The sequence below is a fragment of the Euprymna scolopes genome, chromosome 9 (genome assembly GCF_053919585.1).
Source record: "Euprymna scolopes isolate OS-2025 chromosome 9, ASM5391958v1, whole genome shotgun sequence".
Lineage (NCBI taxonomy): Eukaryota > Metazoa > Mollusca > Cephalopoda > Sepiida > Sepiolidae > Euprymna > Euprymna scolopes.
Window position 1 is genome coordinate 50,949,022 of NC_136490.1, and position 22,391 is coordinate 50,971,412.

At 31.5% G+C, this 22,391-nt stretch overlaps 1 protein-coding gene across 1 annotated transcript in view; it reads right to left on the bottom strand.

The window, feature by feature from the left end:
* Window positions 1-22,391, bottom strand: part of LOC145284538 (thrombospondin type-1 domain-containing protein 7A-like) — a 1,985,627-nt gene that overhangs the window by 676,043 nt on the left and 1,287,193 nt on the right. The window contains exon 6 of the mRNA XM_080133436.1: window positions 12,627-13,308. Coding sequence (XP_079989562.1) covers window positions 12,627-13,308 — 682 coding nt within the window. The remainder of the gene's footprint in view (window positions 1-12,626; window positions 13,309-22,391) is intronic.

Genomic DNA, 22,391 nt, shown 5'->3' on the forward strand with positions numbered 1-22,391 from the left:
AAACTTATAGCAAATAAAAAAAATCCTATTCTACCAATCGTACGCCACCTCATTGACCTGCCTTTATGCATTAGAAGAGTGCATAGAAAGAGAATTGCAGAACACTTGCATGTAGAATTCCATCCGAAGAAGAAGAGACCCATGAAAAAGAAGTTTAAAAAAAAAACGAACAAAACAACAATAGAAAAAGACTCATAACGCTGTGTCAAAACGATAGGCATGAATCTATGAACGGGTCAGATATTAATCTAGGAGTAGTGAGGGGGAGGGGAATGAATGAACAGTCCCAACTCTCAAGCTATCCCAGCTGCAAATGACAGGTACCCAACAAGCATTGCAGTTTCTAATGTTCTCAGATGAGAAAACTAGAAACCAAGGATCTGCTGAAAAAAAAACAAACAAAAAAAAAAAAACCAGCAACAACAAAAGGGCGCCATTTTGTCGGATAAATTTTTATCCACATTTGCTCTCATTGTCCAAATCCGGAATGACTTCAATTATTTAGGAGATTTTATAAGGGAATGACAGGTATTATTTACAGATAAAAAAACCTACACGCTGCTATGCATATATATTTGTATATGCCGAAGGTAATCTTATTCACGCAAACAATAGCACCAAAAGCCAGTTTCATGCCTAACGTACCGTATGCTGTCAGAAATACATTTTCCAATATTAGACAGCACACCTACCACACCAACATTTATGTATAAAAACGATTATCTGTACAGATACATGCACAAACACATATTTATACAGTATACACAAACATATATATATATATATATATATATACACTAATATATATATACACTCCTATATATATATATATATATGAGTGTATATATATATGTACATGAGTGTATATATATGCATATATATACACATTCATATATAATCACTCATATATATACACATTCATATATAATCACTCATATATATATATATATATACTCATATATATATATTATATATATAAATCCGTAATCCTTCTTTCCGTTTGTTTGTTTGTTCACAATTTGATTAATATATACAAAACTTCCTGCTGAAAACGGTTATCTATATAAATTTTATTAACTATAAGATTTTCTATATAAATAAATAGCATCACGATCAATATATATACACTATATTGAAGGCAATGTACATAATAGAACTAATCTAATTTGCATATTATATTAAAGAAAATCTTTTTAAATAATTCGCTCAATTAAAATTACTGGTTATGGTAATGTAATTGATGTAATTGTTCTATTTAAGAGTATTATTTAAAGTTAACTTGAATTAAAATAATTTAAATAAATTATTTTGTACTATTTGCTAAACTGGCACATTTTAAGTAATTTTCACTGATATTTCACTTCCGGTTATGAACGGATATAGTTTTTAACCAAATCGAGAGATATGGTGATAAAATGATTTGTTTTAATTATTTCTTTTCTACAAATGTAAAAGTTACAAATATTAGTAAAAAAAATAATAAATAATTAGGCTAAGGATGATTTTATTTTTCGACGAAATATTTTAAATCGTTAGCCCTCTATTAAAGTCTCGGCTATAAATGTTGATTCATTGTAAGGTGTGAGCACGTTTACCAAAAGGTTAAAATTCATTTCCTACGGACGATTTTAAAATCATTTTTCAACTATTCACTTGACTGTCTGAATTTTATTATCGTTTCCATAATAATTTGAAAAAGAAACAAGGTAAAGTAATGCTTTTTATATCAGATATATTCCTAGGCGGTTTATTTTTCACTTTTTTTCTTCGATTTTCTTTTGAGAAAGATATCATGTTTTCCTGTCTGGGTAATTGATTTAGTTTATAATATATATTTGTGGGGGGAGTTTCGAAGTAATTATGGTTGTTTTTTCGGGGGAGGGGGGTGTCGCTTTATGTCTCAGCGTCACTCAAAGAAAAATAATTGCAGAAGTACAAAAATGCGGGTGTTTTTATCTTATGTATATATATACGGGTGTATATATTACTATGTATGTATATATATATACATATATACACATACTCATATATATATATATATATATATATATATATATATATATATGCATACGCATATATATATATATATATATATATACATATATACACGCATGCATATACTCGCACATATACTTATATATATATATATATATATATATATATCACACATACAATATATACTCATATATAGAGAGATAAACCGGGAACAAAGTTATATATTCAGTAACGTTTCGTCTTTATTGCGAGAGTTCCTCTTGATGATTTCCTCCAGACTAATCTCATAATAAAAATGAAAGGTGATAAACACATAACTTAGTTTGTTCCATATTTTATCTATTTCGTCGGAATAATGATTCTAATATTCTCATCATACCCATATATATAATATATATATATATATACATACATACACACAAACGCATACAAACAATATATACACTTCTACACAAATATACATACATAGTCGTATATATATAAATAGACATATGTATGCATATATCTATACATATACATATATGCCTCTATGTGCGTATGTATATATATGTTAAAATGCATATACATACATATGCACACACACACACATACCTATAACGTTTAGTAGTGTATTTCTTTTATATTAAGATGAACACATTTTTATGTTTTTTCATACACGCACATAAATATAACATTTTCTGGTATATTGTTATAATATTTGGGTATCTCTACAGAACGCCAATTATGTATATATTTATACTTATCTGTACATACACGATTCGCCCCTGAACTAATTAACTGATCATTATGAATTTTCGAACACAGCTGCTTGGTGTAAGCATGCATAATCAGGGCTATATTTATTTTAATAGAGTTTTACACAAAGGAGGCGGAAGACATCCATGAATATTCAGATTCCTTCGATTTCTGTTAAATTTAAAAAATAGGTGTCAGATATTCAATGATAAATATTAATCAAATTCCAGTTTTTTTTTTGTTTTTTTAGAATATTTTAAATGGGTTCTGAGTGTAATGATATCGAGAACAACGTTCTCTGTGAAAATCCAAATATATCAAATTACAATGAAAATTAAACTAATCAAGAATTAATTACTATTTATTTAGTTTCCGTTTCTTGTTAAGCCCTAAGTTTAAGACATTTTCTAGAATGAAAACAATTTAATAGATTTTGATCAAAATTGGATTCGAGACAAAGCTGAGTATCATTATAGATGGATTTTTATGTCTTTTATAAAATACTTGTTTCAAGCAAAATCAAATACAAAAAGGCAATTAAAAGAATCGTTTTTGGCATCAGAAAATCAGCTCAAATCTTTTTTCCGATTCCAACAACGATTCCAATACTCCCAAAATTTACGATTTTTTTCGACTTCCAATTTTCATTAATCGTCCCACCACTAATAATATAAGTAACTTATGATGTAAACCATTTATTATTCATACACAAGCAATACAAGGTGCTAAGCAGCAAAATTATAGCTAGGCTGTATAAATTTCCTTTTGCAAACCGTTTTTCTTGGATCAAAAATCCAAATTCTTGAAACTTAATACAATAAAAAAAATTATTATGTTATCTTATATTCCCTGTGAGTCTATAGTAAATCTTAAAAATCATGGTTTGAAAATTTGTAATCCTTTTATATACTGATGATCTATCTCAAATATTGAGCACTTTCATCTGGATAAAATAAATTTAATTTTATAATTGATATTTATTGTACCATTTTTTTATTTTAAATTCTGAATATATATATATATATATATATATATATATGTAAACCTCTACAATTATATAAATGCAACTTTGTCTCTGTGTGTGCGAGTTCGTTTCTGATAGACTCCGAAACGGCTGAACAGATTTTCTTTAAAATTTACAGGACTTTAATGTATAAGTTTGGAAGTGATTTTAGTAAAGTTTTGTCTCAGAATACCGATAATCGAAATCGTTTTTTTTTATTCATCAATCATCAGTAAAGCCCTTTTTTCCATGTCGTCGCTTAGCAACAATGATAGAACAACGAGCCGTGATTATTCTACTGTGGGTAAGTTGATGGCGTTTTGTCTTTTTCTGCTGTTGTTTTTTTTTTTTTTTTGGAGGGGGATTCCATGAAGTGGTCTGTAGGTTCAAACTACGCCGTAAATTTCATTTTTTCACTAACTGCATTACTAACGGTTACTATATTTTCCAATTGCTACTGTACACTCTTTAATCCTTATCCTCGAGTGGCATCTTGGCCTTGATAAGTGGTGATGCCTATGTAAAAAAAAAATACATGCCATACGTTTTTAGTTTGGATATAACGTGTTCTACTTTTGATATTTTATATTTGTTTTTATTCTTGTTATGCATTCATGCATATAAATATTCTTTCTGCTAAGAAGTAGAAATACCTGGTTTCCAGCGAGGCGCGCAGTAAGCCTGCTTATCTTGTCACTCTTTGTATGACTTATGTCTGGGCAGACACAGCTCTTTATCATTGGTTGGAAGACTGTCAAGGAGCAGGGAAACAAAGCATATAATAATCTGGCAATGGTTTAGTTTCTAGTTGTCTCAACTTGGGCCACGCTTGAATCCAATAGACGTATGTGCTATTTTATAAGAAAGATTTATGAGACAACTAGCCTGGGTGGCCGGCGTTGCCCGGTTGTTTGAAGGTGTGTGTTGGGAAAAGAAAGTGGTAGTAGGCAGACAGGCTCGAACCCGTACCACGAAGGAGGGAAAAAACGTAAAAAAAACAAAACAAACGTGACGTCTTTGCTGTTGCGTCTATCGCCAAAACGGGAAGTGACGTTGTTTTATTTAAGACTAGTCAATTGAAAAGAGAAGATAACTTTTGAATACATCAGCGAACACAAGTGGCACCTTCCTGTAGAAAACTGCCCAGTTGAGGGTGAAGGAATTAATGTTTAAGGCAATTTTTCGATATTTGTCGTCCGAAAGTAGAGCTTCAAAACGGTACTGCTCTTGTGAAAATCAGTCGCCTCTGTCGAAAGGTATAGTCCTACATACATACATACATACATACATACATACAGTAGAAGAAAAAAAATCATATATATTATTATTTTAAAATCACGCTTTGAAAAAATTCAACATCAATTATATTTAGTCTTGCATGGATATGTTGCAAAAACTTCACTTTAATTCCGAATGTTCTATATTGTTCTAAAACTGATATTATAGGAATCTTGAATAGAGCACATAAATTATTTAGCGATTCAATCCATACGATATAATAGAATTTTAAAATAATTCCAATGACAAAAATATAGTCCATACAACAGTAAAATAAAAAGGTCAGTAAAAGTCAAATATATAAGGATATATTCAATTTTTTTAAGAGAACAAAGCAAACTTTAAAAAGGTTTATAATAGACTAGCATGAACGCCCTGCAAAGCCCGGTCGTAAATACGCTTAAATATGAAATTTTAATTCGTGAAGATTTCGTATATATTATTATAGAGTTAATGTTCTATCAATTTTTATATATTATAAACGGGATTTCCAAAATAAAAATATATATATCCATATGACTTGGGCGCATTAGATTGAATCGAAACCCAAATTAACTTATAATATATATATATATATATATATATATATATATATATATATATATATATATATATATATATATATATATATATAATCTTTTAATATAAGTTTTGGGTGAATTCATCTTTCTTGGAAAAATAAAGATTGATCCAATTAAAGTGCAGTTTCTGGATTATGTTGTTTTTGTTGTACGTGCTAGTTTTTACTTGTAACAAATTGATAAAACATTTATGCGCTGAAGAGGTGATTATCAAAAAGGCTTCTGAAACATTATTTGCTGATGTTAAAATTTTGGAGCATGATTGGAAAATATTAATTTATGTTATATATATATAATCATAACTTGGTAGAATGCAAAATTTATAAGCACGAAAGTTTGTTTCGGAAAGTGTGTGTTCTGTTAAATGTTATATATATATATATATATATATATATATATATATATATATATATATATATATACATGCCCACATATAATATACCTATACATACGCGCACACACACACACACATATATATATATATATATATATATATATATATATATATATATATATATATATATATATATATATATATATATATATATATATACTTAAACATTCATGTACACATTTATATATATACACATTTTTATTATATTAATGTCTTCTCCATTTGTCTTTTAATATTAGATTAGCATAAAAATATTCTTGTATAAATTCGATTATATCGAATTAATGGTTACTTTTTATAGACGTAACATCCATAATGAAGCTCCGACTCCTTTTCTTTTTTTAATTTTCATTATTTTTTTAACATTAATGACCACAAGTGTTTAAAAATAAAAACAGAACTATGCATAAAATTAAAATAAACCAAATAATAGGAAAGAGTTCAGGGATAAACACCTAAGTATGTGATGAAGAAAAATCTTTTATGCTCGAAGCTAACTTGTATGTAAAACGAAATCGATAATCAATAGAAAGCAAATTGCATCGATTCGATCATGAGATTTTCCAATTGAAAAAAAAAATGTATTATTTAGATTATTCAGTTTACTGTTCTTATCTTGAGTGTCATTTTCACAACGTTTCAGCTGATTTAACCTCCGACCTTCTTCAGGTTTATTTTGTCGAACTTGAGAATCTTTCTGTCAGACTCAGAATTTCTGTCAGACTCGGAATTTCGAACGACACTCTTTATTTAATCGACGAGGGTAGCATTTTCATATTTCCTCTGCTATGACGGGGTAAAAGTCGCAAATAATTCGGAATTGTATCTTTGAGTTTTGTCTACATGGACCTTGCATTTTAATAAATATGTGATGTACAATTGAATTTTATCGAGTATGCCGCGGGTCTTTGGGAAATGTAAAACTAACACTCAAAATGAGAACAGTAGTTGGAATGATGCAAATAATACGAAATCCTTATATAAAAAAAAATCTCAAACATCAAAAGAGGTTATTATCATTGGATAACCATTTATCAAGGCGAATAGTGTATGAGATGGAAATTATACCTTTTTTTACAAGAGAGTAACCACTTATCTAAGCCTGAAAGCCACTTGAGGATAAGAGTTAATGAATATAAGATGGTACTGTAGTAATCGTAAATGGTGTTAGTTGGGTAGAATTTGATTATTTAAGAGGATAGCTAAACAAGAACTTGTTTACATTGGGCTTGAAGACGGCCATATTATAGTTGGCTAGGAAGCAGACCAGCGGAACAAGCTGGCAGTTTTAGGAAAGAAGTTTTTTTCATGGAATCTGTGTTTAGATTTAGGCACAGATAGAGAGTAGGGGAAATGATTGATAGTAGTTGTAGCTAGTCGAATATTTTTTTTTTGTTTTTTTTGTGAAAGTTTGACTAGCTGAAAGATGAACACTATCGGAGAATTAATTTGGTATCATTAGTATGAACTGCGTTTGATTACTTATCAGACAGAATTTGTTGTCATTGAATTTGAAGATGGCCAAGTTGTAATCAGTAGTGAAGATCTTGCAAAGTAGCAATCTTCATGGAAATGCTGCTAGGAATTCAAAGTGGAGAAAAATAAGCTTTTTTTCTTCTTATCGCAGAAACACAGCTTCTGGCTGTGAATATCTAACCAAGAAGAACCATGTGACATCCTAACGGAAAACTTATATTAATATGACTAGTTTCAGCATTAAGTAACTTGAAAAGGGTTAATATGTCCTAAAACAAAACAAGAAAGTCATACATAATTAATTAAGACCTTATACAACCGAGCCATTCAATACTGCTCAAATACCAGCTTGTGAATTAGTGCTAGTCTGCAAAACGATGCAATATTTTAACTGAAATTTTTCAAAAAAAATATATTTTATTCAATCATTTTTTTTTTTCAGTTCCCCTTTGTTTCTGAAGAAAAGTCTACTTTATAGACTCAAAATCTCAGTACATTATTAATTCATTTTCTTTAAAATAGTGGATCGCCACTTATCAAGGCAAAAAGCCATTGGAAGGAAAAAGAGTAATAAGCTAGGAATGACTGCCATCCTAAAGATGAGGAAAACTATGGGAGTACTTACACTGATCAATGGATAAATTACATTTTATTACTTATAGCTTTGTATGTAACAAAAAATTGGGAGACGATCAAGTTGTAATCAGAAGAGAAACAGGCTTACAATAATGTGATCCACAGGCAGGTATTCTTTGTTAAAAAGCACTGTCAATGGAGATCCAGCCTAACGCTTCACACATGAAATGAGAAATGATGGACCTTAATGTTGTGATAGAAACACAAGTTATTTGTGTTAATGTTTTAAAAGGAGGAATCAGAAACTGGAACTCAGCCGACCATCTTCCATGTAAATCATGATAGAATGTACAGACACAGCAAATATCTTTTGTGAGAAAAAGAGTTGTAGGATAGAAAAAAGTCACGACCTCTCCCAGTCGATTTTGTACTCGGTTAAGACAAGAAAGAGTAGTCTGTGTGCACCTACTCCAACTGAAGCAACAGTATTCCACCTTTGAAGATATCTGTCTTTTATATACAGGGTGTAATGATAAAATTTTCATCATAGAAATAATGATAAAATTCCATTTTCGTTTGACGAAAACCGTCTTTCTTTCTTTTTTTTTTTTTTGTTGCGGATCACCTACTAGTTGTGTACAAATCTCAAGAAGAATAGAAGCCTTCTATCATGTCTGAAAGTGACACAATGTTCAACAAGTTAGATCGGAGATGCGTCGCTGAATAACTCTTGCTTTCTACCGATCCAAGTTATGACAACAGGACCATTGCTAGCACCTTCAAAATGATTGCCACCATCTGCCGAGTATTTGCTGAGCTCCATGCAGCGCTTGTGAAAAAGACATGCTCCAAGTTACGGACCCGTATCGAGGTGATGATTGGGGATGAATTCGACTACATTGAATAGATGATTATGTAGTAGAACTAACAAGTTACTTGACTTGATTTTTTTCAATAAAAGTTTTAAAATGAAACTGTAGCGTTGTTTTTTTAGGGCGACACTTTTATCGTTCCACCCTGTAGATAAAAGATTGCTACCAGATCGGGTTGTCTGAAGATATCAACTTCTTGACTTAGAATAAAACAATACCATCAATGTTTGGCGCATCTTTTCCCTTTGTAAAACTAAATCACGTTCTGCAAATCCAAAAACAGCGATTTTTTCTCTACAATACAACTAAACCAAAATCCATGAATAAATATTTGAAAATACAAAGAAGTTGAAGAATAATTTTGTTTTCCAAATTACTGGATCCCACATCGAGTAGCTCGAAAAAAGGATTGCTATACTGTGAAACAAAACAACCAAACTAAACACTACGAATAAATATTTGAAGAAATAGATAATCTGACACATAAATATTTTTTTCTCAAAATTACTGAATTTGGCTTTAAAAAAAAACCCCAAAAAGGGTTGACAGGCCAACACCAAACAAAACAGTCAAATAACCAGGTGTGACAACTTAAACAATTAATGGATGCATATTAGGATGTAATTGCAGGGTTTAGCATGACAGGTAGATCAATTAAAGAAGAAAGGTTTTATATAGATATGATGTGAACGCATTTAAAAATTCTGTTTCAAACGTGTAGCAGATAAGCAAACAGATCGGTTATCTTGTAGAGATGCCTGTATTTATCTAAAACAAAAGTTAACCTAAGAATTCATCCATAAAAATGTCATTTCAAATTAAGGTATAACTGACCAAGGAAATGTTACTTCACTCTTAAGCATGGCATCCTCCCAAAGATGTTACTTCTAACTTAAGCATGACATTCTGAAAGAAAATGTGACGTCGTATTTAAGCATAACATACCGAAAAAAAATATTACTTCTAACTTAAGCATGGCATCTCGAAAAAATGTCACTTCTAACTTAAGCATAAGATACTGAAAAAATGTTACTTCTAACTTAAGCATGACATCTGAAAAAGAAATGTTACTTTTAAGTTAAGCATGACATCTCGAAAAAAATGTTACTTCTAACTTAAGCATGTCATCTCGAAAAAATGTTACTTCTAACTTAAGCATTACATAAAGAACAAATGATGCTTCTAACTTAAGCATTACAGACTGAGAAAAACTGCTACTTTAAACTTAAGTCTGACAGACTGAGAATAATGTTTACTAGTAGGAGTCGTGGAAATTCCATTAAATGAGAAATATATTTGATCAACGAATATGTATTGAAAAAAGGCTGATATTTTTCTGGATTGTGTAAAAATATTAATTTTGGGGAAGAAAAAGCAATAACGTGCAGCAAATATGAGTTAATTAACGTTTCTATAAAATAATGTCAATTGTATATACAGAACTATATATATATATATATATATATATATATATATATATATATATATATATATATGTATATAAGAGAGAGCGAATTGATCCAAATGAGATAAATTAGGAAGTACAAATAAATACTTATGATACAGTATTGTGCTGCATAGTTCAATAAAAATACAAAATCACTTTGAAGCAATAAATTAAAAATCATCTCTTACAGTCCAGCCCGTCTTGGCAGACTATGTTCTTTTTTGCCCCGTTTCTTTCAAATGTTCCCTTTTTTTACATAATATTTCACTGACTTTTTTCTTTGGTGAAGAACAAATGCACGTAAAAATTACAATGAGTTCCTTTTTTACATTAAAACAATGATAACATTATTATAAAGATATTAGAAAATGAGGCTTTATTAAAGAGAGATCACTCATATTCTTGTCTAGGGTGCATTAGCCTATTTAAAGCTAGATATCACAAATTTAGCCTCTTTTGAAGCAGTTTGGCCTTACAAATTGTATTTGGCTCTTTTAAAAGTGTAACGTACGGACTAACTAAGGTAGGAACAAACAGAATATTATATCGATGAAAACAAATATGAAAGGCTGAGGAAGTAGTTATTTTTTTAACTTAAGCATGGTTAGGATTACAGACAGCGCTTTTTTATAGAGATTTCTGGACTGATTTAAAGACAAGTAATTCATTTACTCAACTAAGAATAAACACCATTAAAAATATTTCTTTATGCTGCATTATTATTTTTATCTTCTTTCTCAGACATTATTGCAAAGAAAAAAAATTCTTCGGCTAATCTTATCTTAAAATATGATTGCCTCAGGCAAATCACTTCTTTATGAGGGAAGTCCAGTCTTCAATACGACAACAATAAAAACAAAGAGAAAAGACAATTATTAACAGTGAAAGCAGAAAAGTACTACTAATTGCCATAATGGCTGACGAAGATGCTTGTCAAAAAAAATAAATAAATAAAAAACAGTTGACAATAGAATATAGAAAAGAAAACTAGATAAAACAATTTCTTTGGGAAAATCATTAAAAAATAAACAGACTGAACTAATGCACCAAAATAGCTTTGAAGTTTACATATATATATATATATATATATATATACATGTATATATATATGTGTATATATATATGTATATATATATATATGTACATATGTATGTATATATATATATATATATGCATATATGTATATATATATATATGTATATATGTATATGTATATATATATATATACATATATATGTATATATGTATACATATATATGTATATATGTATACATATATATGTATATATGTATACATATATATGTATATATATACATATATATATATATATATATATATATATATATATACACATATATATGTATATATATATATATATATATATAATGTTATTTGTTTTTGCGATACTTGTTTGGAAATGAATTATACGAAAGTACATCTCTACCTAAATGCGAGTTGGGAATAATTTTCCCTTTTTCCAATTTGGTACCCCCAAATGGGGAACGGCATATATATTATTTTAAAATATGAATGATAAAAAAATATATTTTTTAAAAATAATATATATATATATATATATATATATATATATATATATAGTAGTCTTCCTAAAACGAGTGATTAAAGAAACATGTATGCACATATGTAGCCATTAATGTTTTTATAAATATATATATATATATATATTTATATTAGATTTCTCTTAGTATGTTAGTCTGTCTCTCTGTCTGTCTGTTCCAGTTTTTCTTTGGAAGCTTATAGTCCGATCTGATTGAAATTTTGTATGGACCTTTGTTATGCTAAGTTGCAGCGAACTAAGTATTATCGTATCTGTTCGATGCATAGTTTGGGATCAATAGGAATCAGTCACCACAACACCATATTTACTCTAGTAGTTTTCTCGTAGGTTTGATCCGATTTGGCTGAAATTTTATATGAACCTTTGTTATAATATGGCGCAACAAATTAAGCACCCATTCGTTGCACAGTTAGGGATTAATAGGGGTTTGTATTTAATGCGAAAATGAACACAACTTTAACCATATTAAGCCATCAATTTGGCATAAAGCATTTATTCTAATTTTACGTCTAGATCTTTTGCCCGTTTTTAACAGGCTAATATGTCTAGGTTTTTTTTTATATATATATATATACACCCTTAAAGAGTGCTCTTTTTTTCTAAAGAAGCATTAGGTACTTATTTAATTAAATAAATCTGTAACCGTATTGAAAAATATTAATTATAAATAATTAAGTGCAAAAGACTTACTTTGGCGGAACAATTCTTCCATGGATTCCAAGGCAGGTAATTTCTCTCTCCTGGTATCCAATGTGATGATGCAATTTTTCCATATGCATTATATCTTTGCTATAAATCTTTTTGCATTTTCCCCAGGGTCCAATTGAAAACGTGTACGAATCCTGGCAGGTAAGACAGGGTTCCATCTCTGACAGGTTTGGACATGTTTTTCCACCCTTTGATGGCGGAACCACAACGGTCCTAGTTCGTGTCCTGTTGAGGAATGCACACTTGTCGCATGAACTCCATTCTGAAAACTCTGTTGTGATGCAATCCTGCGGGCAAGAGACACGGCACGATTGTTCAGTTGATGGCTTTGGAAAAAAAAACGCGCAGACATCGTCTGTTTCCGTTTCATGGTTTGGGGATTTTAAGTAAATACACGTCACTAATCTGTTTTGGATGCCATACTTCATCCTGCAATCCTTGGACTTTGACAAAGAGATACACTTTCCCCAAGATCCAACATCCCATTTGAACCTGTGCTTATGATGTTCACAAGGTAGATAGCATTCCCGTGACGATTTCGGTTTTTCGAAGTAGCCACACTTTCTTGATTCCACTTTCCGCCCATCCATTCCGACACAGTGCACCGTGCGGGTAGCAGTGCCTCCATTGCCGCACCATTCATGCTTACATGTACTCCATTTACCTGAAAAACACAAGATTTAAACAAAATAAAGAAAATATAGGAAATAGTAATCGCAAGTAGGTTAGAGTTGAGAACGAGAGACATTATGAGAATAAAAGACATAGAAGCTTACCTTGTAAGGAAAACTATGCAAAAAAAAAAAAGATATATTGTTTGTAATATATAATTATACACTAACACGTGTTTCGTCACCTACGACTCATCAGAGTGTCTGAATCTAGCGAGATTCAGCCATTGAATGGGTTGTAAGTCTAATCCCTGGTTTAGGAAAGGTGTTAGTCTAGCCGCACCAAAGAGCTGTGATACAGCGAAACAGTCTGTGGATGATTACGTGTATATATATATATATATATATATATATATATATATATATATATATATATATATATATACGGTTCTTTGACTGTCATGGCTCTTGTGGGCTGCGACGTTGTTTGGCTGTGGAATTTATTATATACAATCTCTCACATTCTGAAAATCACACACACACACATATATATATATATATATATATATATATATATAATGAGAATAATGAAAATAGTATAAGATGAGATAGAAAGATAAGATAAGGAACAAACTAAATTATATGTTCATAAACGTTTCATCTTTATTTTCTTAATTTCATTCAAGAAGTCTTACAATAAAATATCAGTACAATTTATGAATAAATAAAAGGTTGATAAACATATAACTTTGTTTGCTCCTTTTTATCTCTCTCTCTCTCTCTCTCTCTCTCTCTCTCTCTATGTTGGGACGATTAATTGGAATCAGAATCGAGAATCAGGAAAATCAGAACATTTGGGGGTATTGGTATCAGAATTGGGAAAAGTTTGGGTCTATTTTACGATACCAAAACGATTGTTTTCATTGTTTTTCTTTTTATTTGATTTTGTTTAAAACGAAATCTTCCATTGCTGGGGGAGGTGGGGGCGCTCGGCTATTATACAATGCGACACAATGCACACTGCAAAATCTGTAAAACCTTTAATATCCAGTGTAGTAGCAAGTCTTGAAAACATTTCCAACTGTTCTTTTTTGGTACATAAGTCATACACTATCGACTATGACTATGAAATTATTACAGCTACATACCTATAAAATGAGGCTATTAAGCCTGACATAAGGGAGAAAATGGCGAGCCTAGTTGAAGTAAGCGTCCCTAATGATGCTGGCCTTAACAGAGCAAAGAGGTATAAAATAACAAAATACCAACAACTTATGTACGACATGAAAAGAAACTGGAATCTTAAGAAGGTATCAATCATACCAGTCATTATAGAAGCAACAAGGTTTATGAAAAAGAATTTCGAATATTAAATATACCTGGTGAACCAAATGCAAGAGAAATACAGATAGCAGTTAAAGGGACGGTCAGAATCTTTAAAAAAATCTCTGTTTGAGTAACTAATGCTTGGCATCCGGTAGAATGCCCTATCCCCAGCAAAAACAAAGTGATAAGAAAATTAAAACAAAAAGTAATAATGATAAAATAGTAAATATTTATCGATTTGAAACTACCAGTAAATAGTAAAAGAAAAAAAATCGGTAGATAATCCCCTTCAAGTATATTTTCTTCGATTAGAGAAATATCTGCGCATTTAACAAATGTTTTTAAATGGCAATCGGGGGAAAATAACAACTACAATAAAATATTTAGAGATTAATAAAAGATTGGAATCGGAAATTGTATTAGAATGGGGGAAAATATTGGAATCGTCCCATTACTAATATATATATATATATATACATACTCCTATGATTTTCTGAGTGTGTGTGTGTGTGTGTGTGTGTGTGCGTGCATTGATATTCATATTAAAAAAAGCCTGTTTTTTATTTATTTAAAAAGAAAATACAACTTTGTTATATATGGGTCGTGGAATTACATTCGGAATTACATTCATCTGCAAGAAATCTAGCTAATTTGCATATTCTTTTAAACATTCATTTTAATTAATTCCCTATTAAGTTTTCGGTTTTCTAATGGGATGATCATTTTTAGTTAACTAATATGTGTAATTATATAATCATGCAGATATTTTACATGTTTATATTTGCCTAAAAAGATTATAGTAAACGCAAACATCTTCCTCTACATATATTTATGTATGCGTATATATTTTTGTTTAAAAACATTTGCCTACTAAACTCCTCTGTCAGTTTTTGGTCTAGAGACATGCAACTAAATATATAGAGTATTCAAAACTTTATATTTGGATTTTAGCCAGGGAAAATCGATGCTAAAGTATGAAAATTAAAAATAAGTGGAATTTGCCAGGTGAAGGTCGGGCGACAGCATCATGAATATGCATGCGTAACGTAATAGATATTGGTTCATGTTTTAAATTTTTGCCTAGCAGCAAACATGTCTTCATAGCTCAGGCATTAACGTCAAAGGAAAAAGTAAATCGTAAGCTAAACATTTTGATTTCAATTCTCGCACGAGTCTTTTTTTTTTTTTTTTTTACTTTTTAAATCATTACGATACATTAGACCCTATATAATATAATAATAAATACGGAATTTGTATTAATCATAATTTCATATTTAAGCGTATTTTAGGATCGGGCAATGCCGGGTGGCCTGCTAGTGTATATATAAATTCTTAAAATACTCGTAGTTACATTTAATTTACATGATCTGGAATAAATGTGTTGTTCATGTATTAATGTCATTGTCCATTTGCACACTGTATAAAAGCGTGCTTTTTAACGAAGCAATTATTAAAGAAATACTAATACAAACGATTATGATGTTTATAGCATTTATGAGAATGGAAATACTCATAACGATGAAGTTTATGATATAAAATATGGCCGAAACGAGAAATGAATTTATCGACAAAATATAGACTTTTAATAAGTCTTACATAATTTATGTTATTATGAAATAACTTGTTTGCCAACAGGAAAATTTTATTTCAAGAAATGATTTATTGATTTTAATATGTACACATATCGACATTATATATATATATATATATATATATATATATATATATATATATATATATATATATATATATATATATATACAGTGATGATCATATTTATTGGCACGGTAAAATAAAAGTTAAATTTTGTCTAATTTAATCCCTTTTTTAGAATTTATTAAAGAAAATAACAAAGTATATTATGTATTTTTAACTGGCCTTTCCGATGCAGCAATCGGATTTTAGAAAAAATAAATAACAAAGGAACAACAAACATAATTGCAAAAAACCCTTGTTCAAAATTATTGGCACGGCTTTGTTTTTCTTTTAGTATCAGTATAATATCAATCAATTTCCGGTTTACGTGCTTTCTGAACTTTTTTATAGCCATATTATGCTTGTTTAACGCTAATTCAGTGAATAATTTTTTTCAGATAATTTTTAGATAGCGATTTATTTAAACTATTATAAGTGACTAAATTATAATTTTCAATCGCCATGGTTAAAACTAAGGAACACAGCGAAGACGTCAGGAAGCTTGTTGTAGCATGCCATACCAATGGGGAGGGCTATGATAAGATTTCAAAGAAGCTAAACCTTCCCAAATCCACTGTTAGAGCCATAATAAACAAGTTCAAATCGCAAGGCCACGTTATGAGTTTAGAGGGTAGAGGGAGAAAAAGGATTCTTTCCCCAAGAGATGAACGGAAAATTGTTCGACAAGTAAAACAAAACCCAAGGATCTCTGTTGGGGAGATTGTTGATGAACAGAGCACCTCTGGAGTGAATGTATCTCGACATACAGTTGGTAGAGTTTTGAAGAGAGCTGGTTTAAAAGCATGTCGTCCGAGAAAGACTCCCTTATTGAAGCCTATGCCCCTGAAAGCAAGGCTAGCCTTTGCAAAACGTCATATTGATAAAGATGTTGCATTCTGGAAACGTGTTCTATGGACTGACGAAACGAAAATAGAGTTATTTGGCCATAATAAAGTGTCTTATATTTACAGAAAATCTGGCGAAGCTTTCCTGCCTAAGAACACCATACCCACAGTGAAGCACGGTGGAGGCAGTTTGATGTTTTGGGGATCCTTTGCTGCCTCTGGACCAGGGCGACTTGTTAAGGTCACAGGTAGCATAAAAAAGGAAGATTATGTTAAAATATTGGATGAAAACCTGAAAGACTCTGCTAAAGAGCTCTCACTTGGTCGTCGTTGGTGGTTCATGCAAGATAATGACTCAAAGCATTCGGCTAAACTGACTAAGAAATGGCTCGAGGACAATCATATTAATGTTTTGGAGTGGCCATCACAAAGCCCAGACCTTAATCCAATTGAAAATTTATGGAGAACATTAAAATTGAGGGTAATGCAAAGGAAGCCTAAGAATCTTATTCAATTGGAGGATTATTGTCACGAAGAGTGGGCTAAAATTACTACTGAAGTGTGCAACAACTTGGTTGTAAACTATGAAAAGCGACTGAGGAAGGTAATCAAGGCCAAAGGCTATACAATTGATTATTAAATAAATCGTGCCAATAATTTTGAACAAGGGTTTTTTGCAATTATGTTTGTTGTTCCTTTGTTATTTATTTTTTCTAAAATCCGATTGCTGCATCGGAAAGGCCAGTTAAAAATACATAATATACTTTGTTATTTTCTTAAATTTTGTCTAATAAATTCTAAAAAAGGGATTAAATTAAACTTTTATTTTACCGTGCCAATAAATATGATCATCACTGTATATATATATATATATATATATATATATATATATATATATATATATATATATATATAAGTGATGGAAAGATTTCAATATTTTTCCGATTTTGATACAATTACCGACTCTTATTTGTTCGTAAGTTCTGAATATTTAGCTGTTATCTTAATGTTACGATTAAACAAAAGTCCCACGTAATATGCATTTATATTTTTAAAAGACATAATAACAGGTGTGGAAGTTGTCTATAAATCTTTGTTTGCTTGTAGTTTAAAACCAATAAATCATTTTATCATTAGTACTCGCAATGGAAAATTAAGGTTTAAAAAGTTCAATAAAACAAAACAGTTTTTGGAATTGGAAATTAGGCACAAATTTATCTGATTTCGGTACGTTTACTCCTATTGGTGTAATTCCCTAATTGAATTCATAATTAAATCTATGAGCACTAGTATATATATTCTTTGTGCGGTTGATATTTTTATTTTTTGTCTTACATGTTGAGCTTTTTATTTTCTCAATAGCCTCCATTTAAAGAACATTTTAATTCTTCTAGAGTCCCCATATAAACATGTTGACACACCAGTTCTCATCAGATCACCAAAGTTAAATCACGTGGAGCCTGGTTGATACCAGATGGGTAATCATGGGAGAATTCTAGGTGCCGTATGTTCTCCGCTTATCTCAGCATTGTTTCCAATCGTCCAGACCCTCCACTTGCATCTGATATTTAACAGCACCGAATTAGGAGACATGCGGTTGGCCATTGTGCAACTCTTGCCACAAGATTTCCAGGCACAAACATCCTTACAGTGCGTATCCATGTTATGTAGTTGGGAGCATGAGAAATTATCTGTTATTTATCCGTCTGTCGATCTATCTATGTATATCTATCGATTTAGCAATCTATCTATCTAACTAACTGGTACGGTAAATGAGAGGAGATGAGATGCCCATTTTAAGTTTTGACAAAAAAATAGCAAGTTGCACCGGAAGTTCTAAAAATAGCTGACCAGATTGACGGGGTTGTTACCACGTGATCAGGTTAGCTGGACATGGAGTCGAGAGTTGAAATTTGGACGTAAAGAAGAGCGTACGGGTTAACGGTTGAGAGGGAGATGACGTGTCTTAAAATGGAGACTATTAGAATTAATCGCAAGCCAAGATCCTTACTTTCCATTCTTCTGCGTTCGACACTTGGAAAGTGAATAAAAACTAAATAAAACCAGCCACCGTTTTAGAGTGGAATGCATTCGTCCACAGGTTTCCAGATTCCCTCCAATAACAGATAAAACCCAGGTGGACCCAAAGATCCAAGAAGCAGTTGAAAAATCTATGTCGAGAATATGTATCACACACACACACACACGTATATGAACATTTAGATGATCATGGAAAGAACTCAAATTGATCACAAATATAACTTGGGTTCAGATAGTGATGAGCCACTAGATAGAGAATAGTGATATGCATAACAACCCAAACCCTAATATACAACATCCATAGTGTGTCAAGATTAAAGGAAGCTACCATGTATGTGTGTGCATTTGTACAGAAAGACACATATGTGCACGCACGTGTAAATGTACCTATTTACTATGCCTCCCCACGGGACAGAGTTAGACACCAGTGTCGTTTTTTAACCTGGAGAAAAGGTACAAAAATAAAAATTGTCTCAGTCGTGAAGGATTTCTCCTCCACCGAAAGAGAACAAGACAATGAAGTGCAGCATCTGAAGAACAGACACTACACTTTGATCTTGACCAAAAACAAATACTCACATATGTATATATGCACACACACACACACACACACACGTGTGTGTGTGTGCACTTGTAGAAAAAGAGTATGAGAGACAATCTGGAAAATTAAATTCGCCTCCTTGTTGATCAAAATATATTCCATATCGGAATAAGAATCATCCAACTCTCCTTTTAGGTGATTACTTCACATGCAGAATAATTTCTAAGATTAAATTTCAATGCAGCAAAACAAATCTAATTTATTACCATGCAGAATGCCTATATTTTTATGATATATGAAACCTTTCAGCACGATTGAGGCGAAGGTGGTTTCAATTCTATCAAATTTTGCTATTCGGTAAGGTTAAATTTTGAAACTCACATAACAGGGCAGTTTTGCCACCACAGTCTTGGTTTATGTGCATATATCTAACTAGCTAAGGAGCATCAGGCTTCGCCCGGTCGTAGAATATGCTTAAATATGATATTTTAATTTGTCCAGATTCAGTATACATAATTATAAAGTCGTGATTTATAAAAGTGAAAAATAAAGTATTTGGGTGCAATCAGCTAGAATTGAAACTGAAACCGTAGCATTCAAATCTGATGACGTTACCACCGTGACACGTATATGAACTGATTAAAGATTAAACATAAACTAAGATGAATGTACAAAATGTACAACGATTTTTCCGACTTTTTTTTTTTGACCCCTTAAAAACTATTTTAACCGGCTGAAGACCCATAAAAGAATGGTCCGTAAAAAATCCAATATTTGAGGTTATCAATCAATATATAAAATAATATGTGAGGTTATCAATGAATATATAAAACAATATTTGAGGTTATCAATGAATATATAAAATAATATGTGGGGTTATCAATGAATATATAAAATAATATGTGAGGTTATCAATGAATATATAAAACAATATTTGAGGTTATCAATGAATATATAAAATAATATGTGAGGTTATCAATGAATATATAAAATAATATTTGAGGTTATCAATCAATATATAAAATAATATGTGAGGTTATCAATGAATATATAAAACTATATGTGAGGGTCGTTCCAAAAGTAATACTTCCTAAATTTTTCGCCGCTTAAGTGGACTAGAGGGGATTGCAAATTGCATTGTTATGGTCACTAAACTCATGCATTCGTGACGTAAAAGTCTCACATCTCTGTTGCAGATAACGTCGTTGTGAGACTCTAAGAAAGTAACCCCGGTTAGGGCCATGCATCAGAAGCAAAGAGGCGTCATTAAAATCTCCCATGCACAAAAAATTGAATCGATTTATATTCAGTGGCGCCTGTTGAGCGTTTACAAAGCAGATGCAGTTGATGTGCGCACAGTTAGGAGATGGGTTCATCGCTTTCAGAGTGGTGACAAAGATCAGTGCGAAAAAGTGTACTCTGGACTCCCATGCTCAACCACTGCCACAGAAAACACTGTGCATCTCGACCAACTCATCCCCTCTGATCGGCAGACAACGATAATTGACAAATGAGTGTAGAGCTGAATACGGGTATCAGTGTACCGGGAACGATATTGTCATCCCTAAGATACAGCGAAATATGTGCTAGGTGGGTTTCACCAATGCCCATGCAAAACAAAAAGGACCACCGATGGGATGCCTATGAGGACTAGTTGAATTAGGATGAACCCGAAGGTGACGAATTCTTGGACTGCATCATAACTGGTAATGAGACGTGGTGCCATCACTAAGAGCTGGAGACCAAACAGCCGTCTATGGAATGACAATATCCAGGCTCCCAGAAAAGAATTGTAAAATGCAGACATCTGCAGGCAAAGTCTTCTAGGACAGGAAGGTTGTTATCTTGCTGGATTTCTTGAAACTAGAATGACTGTCAACTCGGACCGTTACGTTAGATCTTGGACAATCCTGAATGTTTGAGTTACCCATGAAAGATCAGAGAAAAAGAAAACGTTTTGTTTGCAACATAACAACGCCGACACACACACAAGTTTGAAGACCACAGAATGTGTGACAAAGTTCGGCTGGACGGTGCTGTCCCAAACCCTGTATTGTCCCAACCTGGCACCGTCAGACTTCTACTTGTTTGGGGCTTTGAAGGACGCATTATGTGGGCAGAATTTCCCCGACAACAACACCATAATCGCGGCTGTACAAAAATGGACCGTTCTGGCAGGCGCTGACTTTTATCAAGGCTCTGCTTTAACGCTGGCAAAAGTGCATTAAGAATAGTGATGACTACGTAGAAAAAATAAATGTTGAAGCACAAAAGCTCGCTCGTTTTAATTGTATCACTTCTGTCCTGAATATATATATATATATATATATATATATATATATATATATATATATATAGAGAGAGAGAGAGAGAGAGAGAGAGAGAGAGAGAGAGAGAAAGAGAGAGAGGGGGGAGATAGAGAGAGAGAGAGACAGAAGCTTTGAATATTGCATCTTATCAAGTTTATGTATGCTAGTTTATTTACTTATAAAATTTAGCAGCAGGGAGAGATAGAAGAGGAAGGCATAATTATACTGCACGTATATTTAACCAAACCCCAAGTTAATATTACAAAGAGGTAGAAGTAGGCGATGTAGCCGAAAGTTAATATCAATTATTTTTTCTGAAAGCAGGAACAAGTCTGAAATTTATTTAAAAACATTTCGAATTAAAAAAAAATCGGTTAATC